Genomic DNA, 18,657 nt, shown 5'->3' on the forward strand with positions numbered 1-18,657 from the left:
AGATGTTAATGGTCACATGGTTAGCAGATGTTATTGGTTACACATGGTTAGCAGATGTTATTGGTCACATACACATGGTTATCAGATGTTATTGGTTACACATGGTTAGCAGATGTTATTGGTCACATGGTTAGCAGATGTTAATGGTCACATGGTTAGCAGATGTTATTGGTCACATGGTTAGCAGATGTTAATGGTCACATGGTTAGCAGATGTTATTGGTTACATGGTTAGCAGATGTTATTGGTCACATACACATGGTTATCAGATGTTATTGGTTACACATGGTTAGCAGATGTTATTGGTCACATGGTTAGCAGATGTTAATGGTTACATGGTTAGCAGATGTTATTGGTCACATGGTTATCAGATGTTATTGGTCACATGGTTATCAGATGTTATTGGTCACATGGTTATCAGATGTTATTGGTTACATGGTTAGCAGATGTTATTGGTCACATGGTTAGCAGATGTTATTGGTCACATACACATGGTTATCAGATGTTATTGGTCACATGGTTAGCAGATGTTAATGGTCACATGGTTAGCAGATGTTATTGGTCACATGGTTAGCAGATGTTATTGGTCACATGGTTAGCAGATGTTAATGGTCACATGGTTAGCAGATGTTATTGGTTACATGGTTAGCAGATGTTATTGGTTACATGGTTAGCAGATGTTATTGGTCACATACACATGGTTAGCAGATGTTATTGGTTACATGGTTAGCAGATGTTATTGGTCACATGGTTAGCAGATGTTATTGGTCACATGGTTAGCAGATGTTATTGGTCACATGGTTAGCAGATGTTAATGGTCACATGGTTAGCAGATGTTAATGGTCACATGGTTAGCAGATGTTATTGGTTACATACACATGGTTATCAGATGTTATTGGTTACACATGGTTAGCAGATGTTATTGGTCACATGGTTAGCAGATGTTAATGGTCACATGGTTAGCAGATGTTATTGGTCACATGGTTAGCAGATGTTAATGGTCACATGGTTAGCAGATGTTATTGGTTACACATGGTTAGCAGATGTTATTGGTCACATACACATGGTTATCAGATGTTATTGGTTACACATGGTTAGCAGATGTTATTGGTCACATGGTTAGCAGATGTTAATGGTCACATGGTTAGCAGATGTTATTGGTCACATGGTTAGCAGATGTTAATGGTCACATGGTTAGCAGATGTTATTGGTTACATGGTTAGCAGATGTTATTGGTCACATACACATGGTTATCAGATGTTATTGGTTACACATGGTTAGCAGATGTTATTGGTCACATGGTTAGCAGATGTTAATGGTTACATGGTTAGCAGATGTTATTGGTCACATGGTTATCAGATGTTATTGGTCACATGGTTATCAGATGTTATTGGTCACATGGTTATCAGATGTTATTGGTTACATGGTTAGCAGATGTTATTGGTCACATGGTTAGCAGATGTTATTGGTCACATACACATGGTTATCAGATGTTATTGGTCACATGGTTAGCAGATGTTAATGGTCACATGGTTAGCAGATGTTATTGGTCACATGGTTAGCAGATGTTATTGGTCACATGGTTAGCAGATGTTAATGGTCACATGGTTAGCAGATGTTATTGGTTACATGGTTAGCAGATGTTATTGGTTACATGGTTAGCAGATGTTATTGGTCACATACACATGGTTAGCAGATGTTATTGGTTACATGGTTAGCAGATGTTATTGGTTACATGGTTAGCAGATGTTATTGGTCACATGGTTAGCAGATGTTATTGGTCACATGGTTAGCAGATGTTATTGGTCACATGGTTAACAGATGTTATTGGTCACATGGTTAGCAGATGTTATTGGTTACATGGTTAGCAGATGTTATTGGTCACATGGTTAGCAGATGTTATTGGTTACATGGTTAACAGATGTTAATGGTCACATACACATGGTTAGCAGATCTTATTGGTCACATGGTTAGCAGATGTTATTGGTCACATGGTTAGCAGATGTTTTTGTGAGTTCACAAAATGCTTGTGCTTCTAGTTCCAACAGTGCAGTAATATCTAACAATTCCCAACAACTACCTAATACACACATCTAAAGGGGTGAACGAGAATATGTACATACAAGTATGGATAAGCGATGGACCGAGTGGCATAGGCAAGATGCAGTAGATGGTATAAAATACAGTATATACATGTGATATGAGTAATGTAGGGTATGTAAACAGTATTAAAGTGGCTAGTGATCCATTTATTAAAGTGGCCAGTGATATGAGTCTCTATGTAGGCAGCAGCCTCTCAATGTTAGTGGTGGCTGTTTAACAGTCTGATGGCCTTGAGATAGAAGCTGTTTTTCAGTCTCTCGGTCCCTGCGTTGATGCAACTGTACTGACCTCGCCTTCTGGATGATAGCGGGGTGAACAGGCAGTGGCTCGGGTGGTTGTTGTCCTCGATGATCTTTATGGCCTTCCTGTGACATCGGGTGGTGTAGGTGTCCTGGAGGGCAGGTAGTTTGCCCCCGGTGATGCGTTGTGCAGACCTCACTACCCTCTGGAGAGCCTTGTGGTTGAGGGTGGTGCAGTTGCCGTACCAGGCGGTGATACAGCCCGACAGGATGCTCTCGATTGTGCATCTGTAAAAGTTTGTCAGGGTTTTGGGTGACAAGCCAAATTTCTTCAGCCTCCTGAGGTTGAAGAGGCGCTGTTGCGCCTTCTTCACCACACTGTCTGTGTGTGTGGACCATTTCAGTTTGTCCGTGATGTGTACGCCAAGGAACTTAAAACTTTCCACCTTCTCCACTACTGTCCTGTTGATGTGGATATAAGGGGCTGCTCCCTCTGCTGTTTCCTGAAGTCCACGATCATCTCCTTTGTTTTGTTGACGCTGAGTGAGAGGTTGTTTTCCTGACACCACACTCCGAGTGCCCTCACATGAAGCAATTTCCGGTCTGATCATCAACAAAAAGCCTTGCTTTCCACTACACACGATAACAAACTTCTATATTCACACTAAAATCAAACACTAATGTTCTGAACTACATTTTGATTGGACGACGAGTGAACAGTAGAACAGAGGGACCCTCACCTCCTCCCTGTAGGCCGTCTTGTCGTTGTTGGTAATCAAGCCCACTACTGGCCCACGTCTTCAAACTTGATGATTGAGTCGGAGGCGTGCATGGCCACGCAGTCATGGGTGAACAGGAGGGGGCTGAGCACGCACCCTTGTGGTGCCCCAGTGTTGAGGGTCAGCAAAATGGAGATGTTGTTTCCTACCTTCACCACCTGGGGGTGGCCCGTCAGGAAGTCCAGGACCCAACTACACAGAGCGGGGTTGAGTCCCAAGGCCTCCAGTTTAATGTTGAGTTTGGAGGGTAATATGGTGTACTATGGTGTTGAATGCTGAGATGTAGTTAATGAACAGCATTCTTACATAGGTATTCCTCTAGTCCAGATGGGATAGGGCAGTGTGATGACGACGATTGCGTCGTCTGTGGACCTGTTGGGGCGGTATGCAAACTGAAGTGGGTCTAGGGTGTCAGGTAAAGGGGGAGGTGATATGATCCTTAACTAGTCTCTCAAAGCACTTCATGATGACAGAAGTCACGTAGTCCTGTCTGAAATACAGGGGCGATAATCATTTAGTTCAATTACCTTTGCGGGAAAATAAGGTGTTTAGTTTGTCTGGAAGTGTGACGCCGGTGTCGTGGTTTTGTAGTCTGTGATTTCCCGTAGACCCTGCCACATACGTCTCGTGTCTGAGCCGTTGAATTGCGACTCCGCCTTGTCCCTGTACTGGCATTTCGCTTGTTTGATTGCCTTGCGGAGGGAATAACTACACTGTTTATATTCAGCCATATTCCCAGACTTCTTTTCATGGTTAAATGCAGTGGTTTGCACTTTCAGTTTTGCGCGAATGCAGCCATCCATCCACAGTTTCTGGTTAGGGTAGGTTTTAATAGTCACAGTGGGAACAACATCTCCTCTTCTTTATAAACACACTCCCCGAGTCAGCGTATAAGTCGATGTTGTTCTCTGAGGCTGACGGGAACATATTCTTGAAGCGTGGCTTCCGACTGTTCGGACCAGCGTTGAATGGTTCTTGTCACTGGTACATCCTGTTCGAGTTTCTGCCTATAGGACGGTAGGAGCAAGATGGAGTCGCGGTCGGATTTACCGAAGGGAGGGCGAGGGAGGGTCTTGTATGCATGACGGAAGTTAGAGGAGCAGTGATCCAGTGTTTTAGTACTACTGTCAATATGCTGATAGAATTTAGGGAGCCTTGTTCTCAAATTTGCTTTGTTAAAATCCCCAGCTACAATAAATGCAGCCTCAGGATATTTCCTGTTCACATAGTCCCATGATGTTCCTTGAGAGCCGTCTTGGTCTCTGCTTGAGGGGTACACAGCTGTGACTAATTGGGGCGGCAGCTTAGCCTAGTGGTTAGAGCGTTGGACTAGTAACCGGAAGTGAGTTCAAACCCCGAGCTGACAAGCTGTGACTAATTGACGGGAATTCTCTTGGTAGCTGAAATGGCCGGCAATTGAGTGTAAGGAATTCTAGGTTGGGTGAGCAGAATGACTTGAGTTCCTGTATGTTGTTGTGATTACACCATGAGTTGTTAATCATGAAGCATACACCCCCGCCCTTCTTCCCAGAGAGGTGTTTGTTTCTGTCAGGAACGATGCATGTTTCTGTCGGCATGATGCACGATTCCGACAACATATCCCGAGAGAGCCATGTTTCCATGAAACAGAGAATGTTACCATCTCTGATGTCTCTCTGGAAGACAACCCTTGCTCGAATTTTGTTTGCCGTGTTGTCGAGAGACTGGACATGGGCTAGTACTCGGGAGCGGTGGGCGATGTGCACGTCTATGGAGCATGACCAGCTGGCCTCTTCGTCTGCCCTTTCTGATGTGCCATTGTTTTGGGTCGACTACTGGAATTAGATCCATTGTCCTGGGTGGTGGTCGTAGTGTTGGTCCTGGTAGTCGTAGTGTTGGTCCTGGTAGTCGTAGTGTTGGTCCTGGTGGTCGTAGTGTTGGTCCTGGTGGTCGTAGTGTTGGTCCTGGTGGTCGTAGTGTTGGTCCTGGTAGTCGTAGTGTTGGTCCTGGTAGTCGTAGTGTTGGTCCTGGTAGTCGTAGTGTTGGTCCTGGTGGTCGTAGTGTTGGTCCTGGTGGTCGTAGTGTTGGTCCTGGTGGTCGTAGTGTTGGTCCTGGTAGTCGTAGTGTTGGTCCTGGTAGTCGTAGTGTTGGTCCTGGTGGTCGTAGTGTTGGTCCTGATGGTCGTAGTGTTGGTCCTGGTAGTCGTAGTGTTGGTCCTGGTGGTCGTAGTGTTGGTCCTGGTGGTCGTAGTGTTGGTCCTGGTGGTCGTAGTGTTGGTCCTGGTGGTCGTAGTGTTGGTCCTGGTAGTCGTAGTGTTGGTCCTGGTAGTTGTAGTGTTGGTCCTGGTGGTCGTAGTGTTGGTCCTGGTAGTCGTAGTGTTGGTCCTGGTAGTCGTAGTGTTGGTCCTGGTAGTCGTAGTGTTGGTCCTGGTGGTCATAGTGTTGGTCCTGGTGGTCGTAGTGTTGGTCCTGGTGGTCGTAGTGTTGGTCCTGGTGGTCATAGTGTTGGTCCTGGTGGTCGTAGTGTTGGTCCTGGTGGTCGTAGTGTTGGTCCTGGTGGTCGTAGTGTTGGTCCTGGTAGTCGTAGTGTTGGTCCTGGTGGTCATAGTGTTGGTCCTGGTGGTAGTAGTGTTGGTCCTGGTGGTCGTAGTGTTGGTCCTGGTAGTCGTAGTGTTGGTCCTGGTAGTCGTAGTGTTGGTCCTGGTAGTCGTAGTGTTGGTCCTGGTAGTCGTAGTGTTGGTCCTGGTGGTCGTAGTGTTGGTCCTGGTGGTCCTGGTGGTCGTAGTGTTGGTCCTGGTGGTCGTAGTGTTGGTCCTGGTGGTCGTAGTGTTGGTCCTGGTAGTCGTAGTGTTGGTCCTGGTAGTCGTAGTGTTGGTCCTGGTAGTCGTAGTGTTGGTCCTGGTAGTCGTAGTGTTGGTCCTGGTAGTCGTAGTGTTGGTCCTGGTGGTCGTAGTGTTGGTCCTGGTGGTCGTAGTGTTGGTCCTGGTTGGTCCTGGTGGTCGTAGTGTTGGTCCTGGTGGTCGTAGTGTTGGTCCTGGTGGTCGTAGTGTTGGTCCTGGTGGTCGTAGTGTTGGTCCTGGTGGTCGTAGTGTTGGTCCTGGTGGTCGTAGTGTTGGTCCTGGTGGTCGTAGTGTTGGTCCTGGTGGTCGTAGTGTTGGTCCTGGTGGTCATAGTGTTGGTCCTGGTGGTCGTAGTGTTGGTCCTGGTGGTCCTGGTGGTCGTAGTGTTGGTCCTGGTGGTCGTAGTGTTGGTCCTGGTGGTCGTAGTGTTGGTCCTGGTGGTCGTAGTGTTGGTCCTGGTGGTCGTAGTGTTGGTCCTGGTGGTCGTAGTGTTGGTCCTGGTGGTCGTAGTGTTGGTCCTGGTGGTCGTAGTGTTGGTCCTGGTGGTCGTAGTGTTGGTCCTGGTGGTCGTAGTGTTGGTCCTGGTGGTCGTAGTGTTGGTCCTGGTGGTCGTAGTGTTGGTCCTGGTGGTCGTAGTGTTGGTCCTGGTGGTCGGTCCTGGTGGTCGTAGTGTTGGTCCTGGTGGTCGTAGTGTTGGTCCTGGTGGTCGTAGTGTTGGTCCTGGTGGTCGTAGTGTTGGTCCTGGTGGTCGTAGTGTTGGTCCTGGTGGTCGTAGTGTTGGTCCTGGTGGTCGTAGTGTTGGTCCTGGTGGTCGTAGTGTTGGTCCTGGTGGTCGTAGTGTTGGTCCTGGTGGTCGTAGTGTTGGTCCTGGTGGTGTTGGTCCTGGTGGTCGTAGTGTTGGTCCTGGTGGTCGTAGTGTTGGTCCTGGTGGTCGTAGTGTTGGTCCTGGTGGTCGTAGTGTTGGTCCTGGTGGTCGTAGTGTTGGTCCTGGTGGTCGTAGTGTTGGTCCTGGTGGTCGTAGTGTTGGTCCTGGTGGTCGTAGTGTTGGTCCTGGTGGTCGTAGTGTTGGTCCTGGTGGTCGTAGTGTTGGTCCTGGTGGTCGTAGTGTTGGTCCTGGTGGTCGTAGTGTTGGTCCTGGTGGTCGTAGTGTTGGTCCTGGTGGTCGTAGTGTTGGTCCTGGTGGTCGTAGTGTTGGTCCTGGTGGTCGTAGTGTTGGTCCTGGTGGTCGTAGTGTTGGTCCTGGTGGTCGTAGTGTTGGTCCTGGTGGTCGTAGTGTTGGTCCTGGTGGTCGTAGTGTTGGTCCTGGTGGTCGTAGTGTTGGTCCTGGTGGTCGTAGTGTTGGTCCTGGTGGTCGTAGTGTTGGTCCTGGTGGTCGTAGTGTTGGTCCTGGTGGTCGTAGTGTTGGTCCTGGTGGTCGTAGTGTTGGTCCTGGTGGTCGTAGTGTTGGTCCTGGTGGTCGTAGTGTTGGTCCTGGTGGTCGTAGTGTTGGTCCTGGTGGTCGTAGTGTTGGTCCTGGTGGTCGTAGTGTTGGTCCTGGTAGTCGTAGTGTTGGTCCTGGTGGTCGTAGTGTTGGTCCTGGTGGTCGTAGTGTTGGTCCTGGTAGTCGTAGTGTTGGTCCTGGTAGTCGTAGTGTTTGTCCTGGTGGTCGTAGTGTTGGTCCTGGTGGTCGTAGTGTTGGTCCTGGTGGTCGTAGTGTTGGTCCTGGTGGTCGTAGTGTTGGTCCTGGTGGTCGTAGTGTTGGTCCTGGTAGTCGTAGTGTTGGTCCTGGTGGTCGTAGTGTTGGTCCTGGTAGTCGTAGTGTTGGTCCTGGTAGTCGTAGTGTTGGTCCTGGTAGTCGTAGTGTTGGTCCTGGTAGTCGTAGTGTTGGTCCTGGTAGTCGTAGTGTTGGTCCTGGTGGTCGTAGTGTTGGTCCTGGTAGTCGTAGTGTTGGTCCTGGTAGTCGTAGTGTTGGTCCTGGTAGTCGTAGTGTTGGTCCTGGTGGTCGTAGTGTTGGTCCTGGTAGTCGTAGTGTTGGTCCTGGTAGTCGTAGTGTTGGTCCTGGTAGTCGTAGTGTTGGTCCTGGTGGTCGTAGTGTTGGTCCTGGTAGTCGTAGTGTTGGTCCTGGTAGTCGTAGTGTTGGTCCTGGTAGTCGTAGTGTTGGTCCTGGTAGTCGTAGTGTTGGTCCTGGTGGTCGTAGTGTTGGTCCTGGTAGTCGTAGTGTTGGTCCTGGTAGTCGTAGTGTTGGTAAGTTGCTCTTATATCTAATTGTTCCCGGCTGTAATAAGACTTCATATTTCCTGGGGTCACAATGTGAAATATAAAACATTAAAAAACAAAATACTGCAAAGTTTCCTAAGGACTCGAAGAGACCATCTCCTTCGGCACCATCAGGGTTGGGATCTCCGAACTCTGGATAAATGGGGGAAAAAAATTATAGATCAAGAAATCACCCAGAGCCACAGGCAACCTTCATCACCCAGACAACCTTCATCACCCAGACAACCTTCATCACCCAGACAACCTTCATCTCCCAGACAACAGACAACCGTCATCACCCAGACAACCTTCATCACCCAGACAACCTTCATCTCCCAGACAACAGACAACCGTCATCACCCAGACAACCTTCATCACCCAGATAACCTTCATCACCCAGACAACAGACAACCGTCATCACCCAGACAACCTTCATCACCCAGACAACAGACAATTTTCATCACCCAGACAATCTTCATCACCCAGATAACCTTCATCACCCAGACAACAGACACCCTTCATCACCCAGGCAACCTTCATCACCCAGACAACAGACAACCTTCATCACCCAGACAATTTTCATCAATAGAAGCAATAAAAAAATAGATGTAAAGATGATATAGATATTTTGTTGTATACTTTTTACCCCCTTTTTCTCCCCGTGATCCCCGGTTGTGATCCCCGGTTGTGATACCCGGTTGTGATACCCGGTTGTGATACCCGGTTGTGATCCAATTACAATCTCGTCTCATCGCTGCAACTCCCCAATGGGGAGAGGAGAAGGTTGAGTCATGCGTCCTCTGAAACATGACCCGCCACGCCGCTCTTCTTTACAACCACTGGAAGCTGTATCAATATGTTGGAGGAAACACTGTTCAACTGACAACCCAAACCCAGGCGCCCGGCCTGTCACAAGGAGTCGCTCGAGTGGGAGGAGCCCAGTAAAGCCACCCGGACGACGCTGGGCCTGTTGTGATGGGATGGAACCCCAGGCTGTAGTGATGGGATGGAACCCCAGGCTGTAGTGATGGGATGGAACCCCAGGCTGTAGTGATGGGATGGAACCCCAGGCTGTAGTGATGGGATGGAACCCCAGGCTGTAGTGATGGGATGGAAACCCAGGCTGTAGTGATGGGATGGAACCCCAGGCTGTAGTGATGGGATGGGATGGAACCCCAGGCTGTAGTGATGGGATGGAACCCCAGGCTGTAGTGATGGGATGGAACCCCAGGCTGTAGTGATGGGATGGGACCCCAGGCTGTAGTGATGGGATGGAACCCCAGGCTGTAGTGATGGGATGGAACCCCAGGCTGTAGTGATGGGATGGAACCCCAGGCTGTAGTGATGGGATGGAACCCCAGGCTGTAGTGATGGGATGGGACCCCAGGCTGTAGTGATGGGATGGAACCCCAGGCTGTAGTGATGGGATGGAACCCCAGGCTGTAGTGATGGGATGGAAACCCAGGCTGTAGTGATGGGATGGAACCCCAGGCTGTAGTGATGGGATGGGATGGAACCCCAGGCTGTAGTGATGGGATGGAACCCCAGGCTGTAGTGATGGGATGGAACCCCAGGCTGTAGTGATGGGATGGAACCCCAGGCTGTAGTGATGGGATGGAACCCATCAGAGTGATTAGAGGGACAATAAGAGTTCTGAGTACCAGGCAGTAAGTTTGGTAGACTACTAATGACCATCAGCAGCATCAGAGCTTGGGGAAGACTAGTTACCTGACTAAGCGGTCGGGCAGACCACGTAGGCTCAGGTACCATCATCACCTCTCTCTGTGTTGTAGCAGTGGGGTGGATCTGGTGTCGTTCCATGGAGTCATATCTCAGAGGATCACCCTACAGAGAGGAACGACCACACACACTCCTGCACAGAGAGAAACGAGACACACCCCTACACAGAGAGGTACAGGACACACCCCTACACAGAGAAGTACGACCACACACTCCTGCACAGAGAGGTACGAGACACACTCCTACACAGAGAGGTAGGAGACACACTCCTACACAGAGAGGTACGAGACACACTCCTACACAGAGAGGTACGAGACACACTCCTACACAGAGAGGTACGAGACACACTCGTACACAGAGAGGTACGACCACACACTCGTACACAGAGAGGTACGACCACACACCCCTACACAGAGAGGTACGACCACACACCCCTACACAGAGAGGTACGACCACACACCCCTACACAGAGAGGTACGACCACACACCCCTACACAGAGAGGTACGACCACACACCCCTACACAGAGAGGTACGACCACACACCCCTACACAGAGAGGTACGACCACACACCCCTACACAGAGAGGTACGACCACACACTCCTACACAGAGAGGTACGACCACACACTCCTACACAGAGAGGTAGGAGACACACTCCTACACAGAGAGGTACGAGACACACCCCTACACAGAGAGGTACGAGACACACCCCTACACAGAGAGGTACGAGACACACCCCTACACAGAGAGGTACGACCACACACCCCTACACAGAGAGGTACGAGAAACACTCCTACACAGAGAGGTACGAGACGTAGCACTCTACTGACAGAGGTGAGAGAGAAGGCTGTGTGTTTTAACTGTATGGCTTTGTGTATATCAGGGCTGCAATCTACACTCCAGGAACAGGGTTGGAGTTACCTACAGGAGGGTTTCTCTCCAGGAACAGGGTTGTTCTGTGTGTTTGTGTTTTACCTGTGTGTTTGTGTTTTACCTGTGTGTTTGTGTTTTTCCTGTGTGTGTAGACGTTGAAGCAGGACTGAGTGTGAGGTTGACGGTGTGTGTGGAGCCCGGAGGGCGGAGCCTGCAGGTCTATTTGGACCTAAGCCTCACCCCCTACCCTCCCGGCCTGGTACCCGGAAACACTGTCCAGTTTACCAGCTTCCAACGCAGGCTGTCACGGTAACACATCAAACACGCACACACACAGACATACTGAGTATACCGAACATTGGGAACACCTTCCTAATATTGAGTTGCACCTGTTCTTAACTGACTTGCCTAGTTAAATAAAGGTAAAATAAAAAATAAAGAAAATAACACTTCAGAAGGTGTATTATAATAGGTGTATTATAATAGGTGTATTATAATAGAAGGTGTATTATAATAGAAGGTGTATTATAATAGAAGGTGTATTATAATAGAAGGTGTATTATAATAGAAGGTGTATTATAATAGAAGGTGTATTATAATAGAAGGTGTATTAAAACACTTCAGAAGGTGTATTATAATAGAAGGTGTATTATAATAGAAGGTGTATTATAATAGAAGGTGTATTATAGTAGAAGGTGTATTATAATAGAAGCTGTATTATAATAGAAGGTGTATTATAATAGAAGGTGTATTATAATAGAAGGTGTATTATAATAGAAGGTGTATTATAATAGAAGGTGTATTATAATAGAAGGTGTTTCAGCCCAGCTTCAACAGAAAAGGTAGACAGGTGCTGGACCTATTTTGTGTGTTTGTGTGTTGCAGGGTGGGAGGGGTGTATTGTCGTTCTGTCCCAGTCAGCTGTTTGACCATCATGGCCCTGGGAAAGACAGACACCCAGTGAGTCCACTCTTCTCCTCCTCCTTTACTCTACCTCCTCTCCTCCTTTACTCTACGTCCTCTCCTCCTCATTCACTCTACCTCCTCTCCTCCTCATTCACTCTACCTCCTCTCCTCCTTTACTCTACCTCCTCTCCTCCTCATTCACTCTACCTCCTCTCCTACTTTACTCTACCTCCTCTCCTACTATACTCTACCTCCTCTCCTCCTCATTCACTCTACCTCCTCTCCTCCTTTACTCTACCTCCTCTCCTCCTCATTCACTCTACCTCCTCTCCTCCTTATTCACTCTACCTCCTCTCCTACTTTACTCTACCTCCTCCTCCTCATTCACTCTACCTCGTCTCCTCCTCATTTACTCTACCTCCTCTCCTCCTCATTCACTCTACCTCCTCTCCTCCTTATTCACTCTACCTCCTCTCCTCCTCATTCACTCTACCTCCTCTCCTACTTTACTCTACCTCCTCTCCTCCTCATTCACTCTACCTCCTCTCCTCCTCATTCACTCTACCTCCTCTCCTCCTTTACTCTACCTCCTCTCCTCCTCATTCACTCTACCTCCTCTCCTCCTTTACTCTACCTCCTCTCCTCCTCATTCACTCTACCTCCTCTCCTCCTCATTCACTCTACCTCCTCTCCTCCTTTACTCTACCTCCTCTCCTTCTTTACTCTACCTCCTCTCCTCCTCATTCACTCTACCTCCTCTCCTCCTCATTCACTCTACCTCCTCTCCTACTTTACTCTACCTCCTCCTCCTCATTCACTCTACCTCGTCTCCTCCTCTCATTCACTCTTCCTCCTCATTCACTCTACCTCCTCTCCTCCTCATTCACTCTACCTCCTCTCCTCCTTTACTCTACCTCCTCTCCTCCTCATTCACTCTACCTCTCCTCCTCATTCACTCTACCTCCTCTCCTCCTCATTCACTCTACCTCCTACCTCTTCTCTCTGTATTATAACAGTCTCTTCTCTCTGTATTATAAAAGTCTCTTCTCTCTGTATTATAACAGTCTCTTCTCTCTGTATCATAACAGTCTCTTCTCTCTGTATTATAACAGTCTCTTCTCTCTGTATTATAACAGTCTCTTCTCTCTGTATCATAACAGTCTCTTCTCTCTGTATTATAACAGTCTCTTCTCTCTGTATCATAACAGTCTCTTCTCTCTGTATCATAACAGTCTCTTCTCTCTGTATTATAACAGTCTCTTCTCTCTGTATTATAACAGTCTCTTCTCTCTGTATTATAACAGTCTCTTCTCTCTATATTATAACAGTCTCTTCTCTCTATATTATAACAGTCTCTTCTCTCTGTATTATAACAGTCTCTTCTCTCTATATTATAACAGTCTCTTCTCTCTGTATTATAACAGTCTCTTCTCTCTGTATTATAACAGTCTCTTCTCTCTGTATTATAACTGTCTCTACTCTCTGTATTATAACAGTCTGAAGTCTCTTCTCTCTGTATCATAACAGTCTCTTCTCTCTGTATCATAACAGTCTCTTCTCTCTGTATTATAACAGTCTGAAGTCTCTTCTCTCTGTATCATAACAGTCTCTTCTCTCTGTATTATAACAGTCTCATGAGTCTCTTCTCTCTGTATTATAACAGTCTCTTCTCTCTGTATTATAACAGTCTGAAGTCTCTTCTCTGTATCATAACAGTCTCTTCTCTCTGTATTATAACAGTCTCTTCTCTCTCTATTATAACAGACTGAAGTCTCTTCTCTCTGTATCATAACAGTCTCTTCTCTCTGTATTATAACAGTCTCATGAGTCTCTTCTCTCTGTATCATAACAGTCTCTTCTCTCTGTATTATAACAGTCTCATCTCTCTGTATTATAACAGTCTGAAGTCTCTGTATTATAACAGTCTGAAGTCTCTTCTCTCTGTATTATAACAGTCTCTTCTCTCTGTATTATAACAGTCTGAAGTCTCTGTATTATAACAGTCTGAAGTCTCTTCTCTCTGTATTATAACAGTCTCTTCTCTCTGTATCATAACAGTCTCTTCTCTCTGTATTATAACAGTCTGAAGTCTCTGTATTATAACAGTCTGAAGTCTCTTCTCTCTGTATTATAACAGTCTCTTCTCTCTGTATTATAACAGTCTCTTCTCTCTGTATTATAACAGTCTCATCTCTCTGTATTATAACAGTCTGAAGTCTCTGTATTATAACAGTCTGAAGTCTCTTCTCTCTGTATTATAACAGTCTCTTCTCTCTGTATTATAACAGTCTGAAGTCTCTGTATTATAACAGTCTCATGAGTCTCTTCTCTCTGTATTATAACAGTCTCTTCTCTCTGTATTATAACAGTCTGAAGTCTCTGTATTATAACAGTCTGAAGTCTCTTCTCTCTGTATTATAACAGTCTCTTCTCTCTGTATCATAACAGTCTCTTCTCTCTGTATCATAACAGTCTCTTCTCTCTGTATTATAACAGTCTCTTCTCTGTATTATAACAGTCTCTTCTCTCTGTATCATAACAGTCTCTTCTCTCTGTATTATAACAGTCTCTTCTCTCTGTATCATAACAGTCTCTTCTCTCTGTATCATAACAGTCTCTTCTCTCTGTATTATAACAGTCTCTTCTCTCTGTATTATAACAGTGTCTTCTCTCTGTATTATAACAGTTTCTTCTCTCTGTATTATAACAGTCTCTTCTCTCTCTATTATAACAGTCTCTTCTCTCTGTATTATAACAGTCTGAAGTCTCTTCTCTCTGTATTATACCAGTCTCTTCTCTCTGTATTATAACAGTCTCTTCTCTCTGTATTATACCAGTCTGAAGTCTCTTCTCTCTGTATTATAACAGTCTCTTCTCTCTGTATTATAACAGTCTCTTCTCTCTGTATTATAACAGTCTGAAGTATCTTCTCTCTGTATCATAACAGTCTGAAGTCTCTTCTCTCTGTATTATAACAGTCTGAAGTATCTTCTCTCTGTATCATAACAGTCTCTTCTCTCTGTATTATAACAGTCTGAAGTCTCTTCTCTCTGTATCATAACAGTCTCTTCTCTCTGTATTATAACAGTCTGAAGTCTCTTCGCTCTGTATTATAACAGTCTCTTCTCTCTGTATTATAACAGTCTGAAGTCTCTTCTCTCTGTATCATAACAGTCTCTTCTCTCTGTATTATAACAGTCTCTTCTCTCTGTATTATAACAGTCTCTTCTCTCTGTATCATAACAGTCTCTTCTCTCTGTATCATAACAGTCTCTTCTCTCTGTATTATAACTGTCTCTACTCTCTGTATTATAACAGTCTGAAGTCTCTTCTCTCTGTATCATAACAGTCTCTTCTCTCTGTATTATAACAGTCTCTTCTCTCTGTATTATAACAGTCTCTTCTCTCTGTATCATAACCGTCTCTTCTCTCTGTATCATAACAGTCTCTTCTCTCTGTATCATAACAGTCTCTTCTCTCTGTATCATAACAGTCTCTTCTCTCTGTATCATAACAGTCTCTTCTCTCTGTATTATAACAGTCTCTTCTCTCTGTATTATAACAGTCTGAAGCCTCTTCTCTCTGTATTATAACAGTCTCTTCTCTCTGTATTATAACAGTCTCTTCTCTCTGCTCTTCTCTCTCTCCAGGTCATGTGACTCTCCTCCTCCCATGATCCTCTTGGGTGTGTGGGCATTGGCAGGGGCAAAGCAGTGCATTTTGGGCCGGGTCAGAGGTCATGTGGTGTGTGTTCTCTACCTGCAGCTGCAGTGGACTTGTTCCCTGTGTGGCAGTATATACACACAGGTACAGACACACACACACACACACACACACACACACACACACACACACACACACACACACACACACACACACACACACACACACACACACACACACACACACACACACACACACACACACACACACACACACACACACAGTCAGTGTCAGTCTGTGGTTCGTAATCAGGACTCCAGAGTCTTCGGAAAGGTCATACCAGGTCACACAGCTAACTCTCTCTCTCTTACCTATAGAAGAGGTGTACTCGGTCTCAGCCTCCCTGTAATTCTACCTCTGCTGTGTTTCAGGCCGAAGCCAAGTGAGTTAACAAGTTTATTGTGTGTGTTGGGGTGTGTGTTTGCATATTTGTGTGAGTTAATCACGCGTGTGTTTGTGTGTGTGTGTGTGTGTGTGTGTGTGTGTGTGTGTGTGTGTGTGTGTGTGTGTGTGTGTGTGTGTGTGTGTGTGTGTGTGTGTGTGTGTGTGTGTGTGTGTGTGTGTGTGTGTGTGTGTGTGTGTGTGTGTGTGTGTGTGCAGGGCAGCTGTAGAGGATGGCAGTGGAGAGGCCCATATTTGGTTCTCCTGTCCAGTAATTTCCGGTTTACTGGGGTTAGCCATGCCCCAGTGGGAAGGGCTTCAGAGGTCACTGAGGGTCAGAGGTCACCTCAGGGTCTACACACGGGGGCGGAGCCTGGTAAGGTCACTTAATCAATCAATCACTTTTTGTATGTCCTTCTTGTGGGCACTTTCTTCAGTCTGAAATGGCACCCTGTCCCATATATAACATGTCTTCAGTCTGAAATGGCACCCTGTCCCTTATATAACATGTCTTCAGTCTGAAATGGCACCCTGTCCCTTATATAACATGTCTTCAGTCTGAAATGGCACCCTGTCCCTTATATAACACGTCTTCAGTCTGAAATGGCACCCTGCACCATATATAACATGTATTCAGTCTGAAATGGCACCCTGTCCCTTATATAACATGTCTTCAGTCTGAAATGGCACCCTGTCCCATATATAACATGTCTTCAGTCTGAAATGGCACCCTGTCCCATATATAACATGTCTTCAGTCTGAAATGGCACCCTGTCCCTTATATAACATGTTATGAGTCTGAAATGGCACCCTGTCCCATATATAACATGTCTTCAGTCTGAAATGGCACCCTGTCCCTTATATAACATGTCTTCAGTCTGAAATGGCACCCTGCACCATATATAACATGTCTTCAGTCTGAAATGGCACCCTGTCCCTTATATAACATGTCTTCAGTCTGAAATGGCACCCTGTCCCTTATATAACATGTCTTCAGTCTGAAATGGCACCCTGTCCCTTATATAACATGTCTTCAGTCTGAAATGGCACCCTGTCCCTTATATAACATGTTATGAGTCTGAAATGGCACCCTGTCCCATATATAACATGTCTTCAGTCTGAAATGGCACCCTGTCCCTTATATAACATGTCTTCAGTCTGAAATGGCACCCTGTCCCTTATATAACATGTTATGAGTCTGAAATGGCACCCTGCACCATATATAACATGTCTTCAGTCTGAAATGGCACCCTGTCCCTTATATAACATGTCTTCAGTCTGAAATGGCACCCTGTCCCTTATATAACATGTTATGAGTCTGAAATGGCACCCTGCACCATATATAACATGTCTTCAGTCTGAAATGGCACCCTGTCCCTTATATAACATGTCTTCAGTCTGAAATGGCACCCTGTCCCTTATATAACATGTCTTCAGTCTGAAATGGCACCCTGTCCCTTATATAACATGTCTTCAGTCTGAAATGGCACCCTGTCCCTTATATAACATGTCTTCAGTCTGAAATGGCACCCTGTCCCTTATATAACACGTCTTCAGTCTGAAATGGCACCCTGTCCCTTATATAACATGTCTTCAGTCTGAAATGGCACCCTGTCCCATATATAACATGTCTTCAGTCTGAAATGGCACCCTGTCCCATATATAACATGTCTTCAGTCTGAAATGGCACCCTGTCCCTTATATAACATGTTATGAGTCTGAAATGGCACCCTGTCCCATATATAACATGTCTTCAGTCTGAAATGGCACCCTGTCCCTTATATAACATGTCTTCAGTCTGAAATGGCACCCTGCACCATATATAACATGTCTTCAGTCTGAAATGGCACCCTGTCCCTTATATAACATGTCTTCAGTCTGAAATGGCACCCTGTCCCTTATATAACATGTCTTCAGTCTGAAATGGCACCCTGTCCCTTATATAACATGTCTTCAGTCTGAAATGGCACCCTGTCCCTTATATAACATGTCTTCAGTCTGAAATGGCACCCTGCACCATATATAACATGTCTTCAGTCTGAAATGGCACCCTGTCCCTTATATAACATGTCTTCAGTCTGAAATGGCACCCTGTCCCATATATAACATGTCTTCAGTCTGAAATGGCACCCTGTCCCTTATATAACCCGTTATGTTTGTGTAGGTGTGTGATGTGGACGCTGACGACCGTCTCCTCCAGTACCTGTCCTGTGTGTGTAGCAGCAGCACAGTGTGTCGCCCCCTAACTCTCATCTGCACATTACACACACGTTCACACACACCTGCTGCACGTAGAGACGGTGAGTTCACACACACACACACGGTTATGCACTCCATGGCCTCTCAGATACACACATTCAGTTCACCCACGTGTGTATATGTGTTTGCAGACTCTGCCCAGCTGAAGAGGTTTACCCGAGGAGACAGAGAGTTTGTGACTCGGATGCCCCCCCCTCTCCAACTCACCTGTACACACATCCTGGAGGAGACAGAGCGGGACTGAGAGAGCGATAGGGAGACTGAGAGAGCGATAGGGAGACTGAGAGAGGGATAGGGAGACTGAGAGAGCGATAGGGAGACTGAGAGAGCGATATGGAGACTGAGAGAGCGATAGGGAGACTGAGAGAGGGATAGGGAGACTGAGAGAGCGATATGGAGACTGAGAGAGCGATAGGGAGACTGAGAGAGCGATAGGGAGACTGAGAGAGCGATAGGGAGACTGAGAGAGCGATAGGGAGACTGAGAGAGTGATAGGGAGACTGAGAGAGCGATAGGGAGACTGAGAGAGCGATAGGGAGACTGAGAGAGGGATAGGGAGACTGAGAGAGGGATAGGGAGACTGAGAGAGTGATAGGGAGACT

General features: G+C 46.4%; 1 protein-coding gene across 1 annotated transcript in view; it reads left to right on the forward strand.

Moving 5' to 3' along the window:
* The window catches only part of ctc1 (CTS telomere maintenance complex component 1), a 59,446-nt gene extending 41,043 nt beyond the window's left edge, over nt 1–18,403 (forward strand). Inside the window, 8 exon segments of the mRNA XM_046328442.1 lie at nt 9,967–10,085; nt 10,939–11,095; nt 11,672–11,746; nt 15,343–15,499; nt 15,733–15,797; nt 16,016–16,172; nt 17,961–18,096; nt 18,187–18,403. Of these exon segments, the coding sequence (XP_046184398.1) occupies nt 9,967–10,085; nt 10,939–11,095; nt 11,672–11,746; nt 15,343–15,499; nt 15,733–15,797; nt 16,016–16,172; nt 17,961–18,096; nt 18,187–18,299 (979 nt within the window). The 3' untranslated portion in view covers nt 18,300–18,403.
* Nucleotides 18,404–18,657: the final 254 nt, after the last annotated feature.

Source organism: Oncorhynchus gorbuscha, linkage group LG25, assembly GCF_021184085.1.
Source record: "Oncorhynchus gorbuscha isolate QuinsamMale2020 ecotype Even-year linkage group LG25, OgorEven_v1.0, whole genome shotgun sequence".
Classification (NCBI taxonomy): domain Eukaryota; kingdom Metazoa; phylum Chordata; class Actinopteri; order Salmoniformes; family Salmonidae; genus Oncorhynchus; species Oncorhynchus gorbuscha.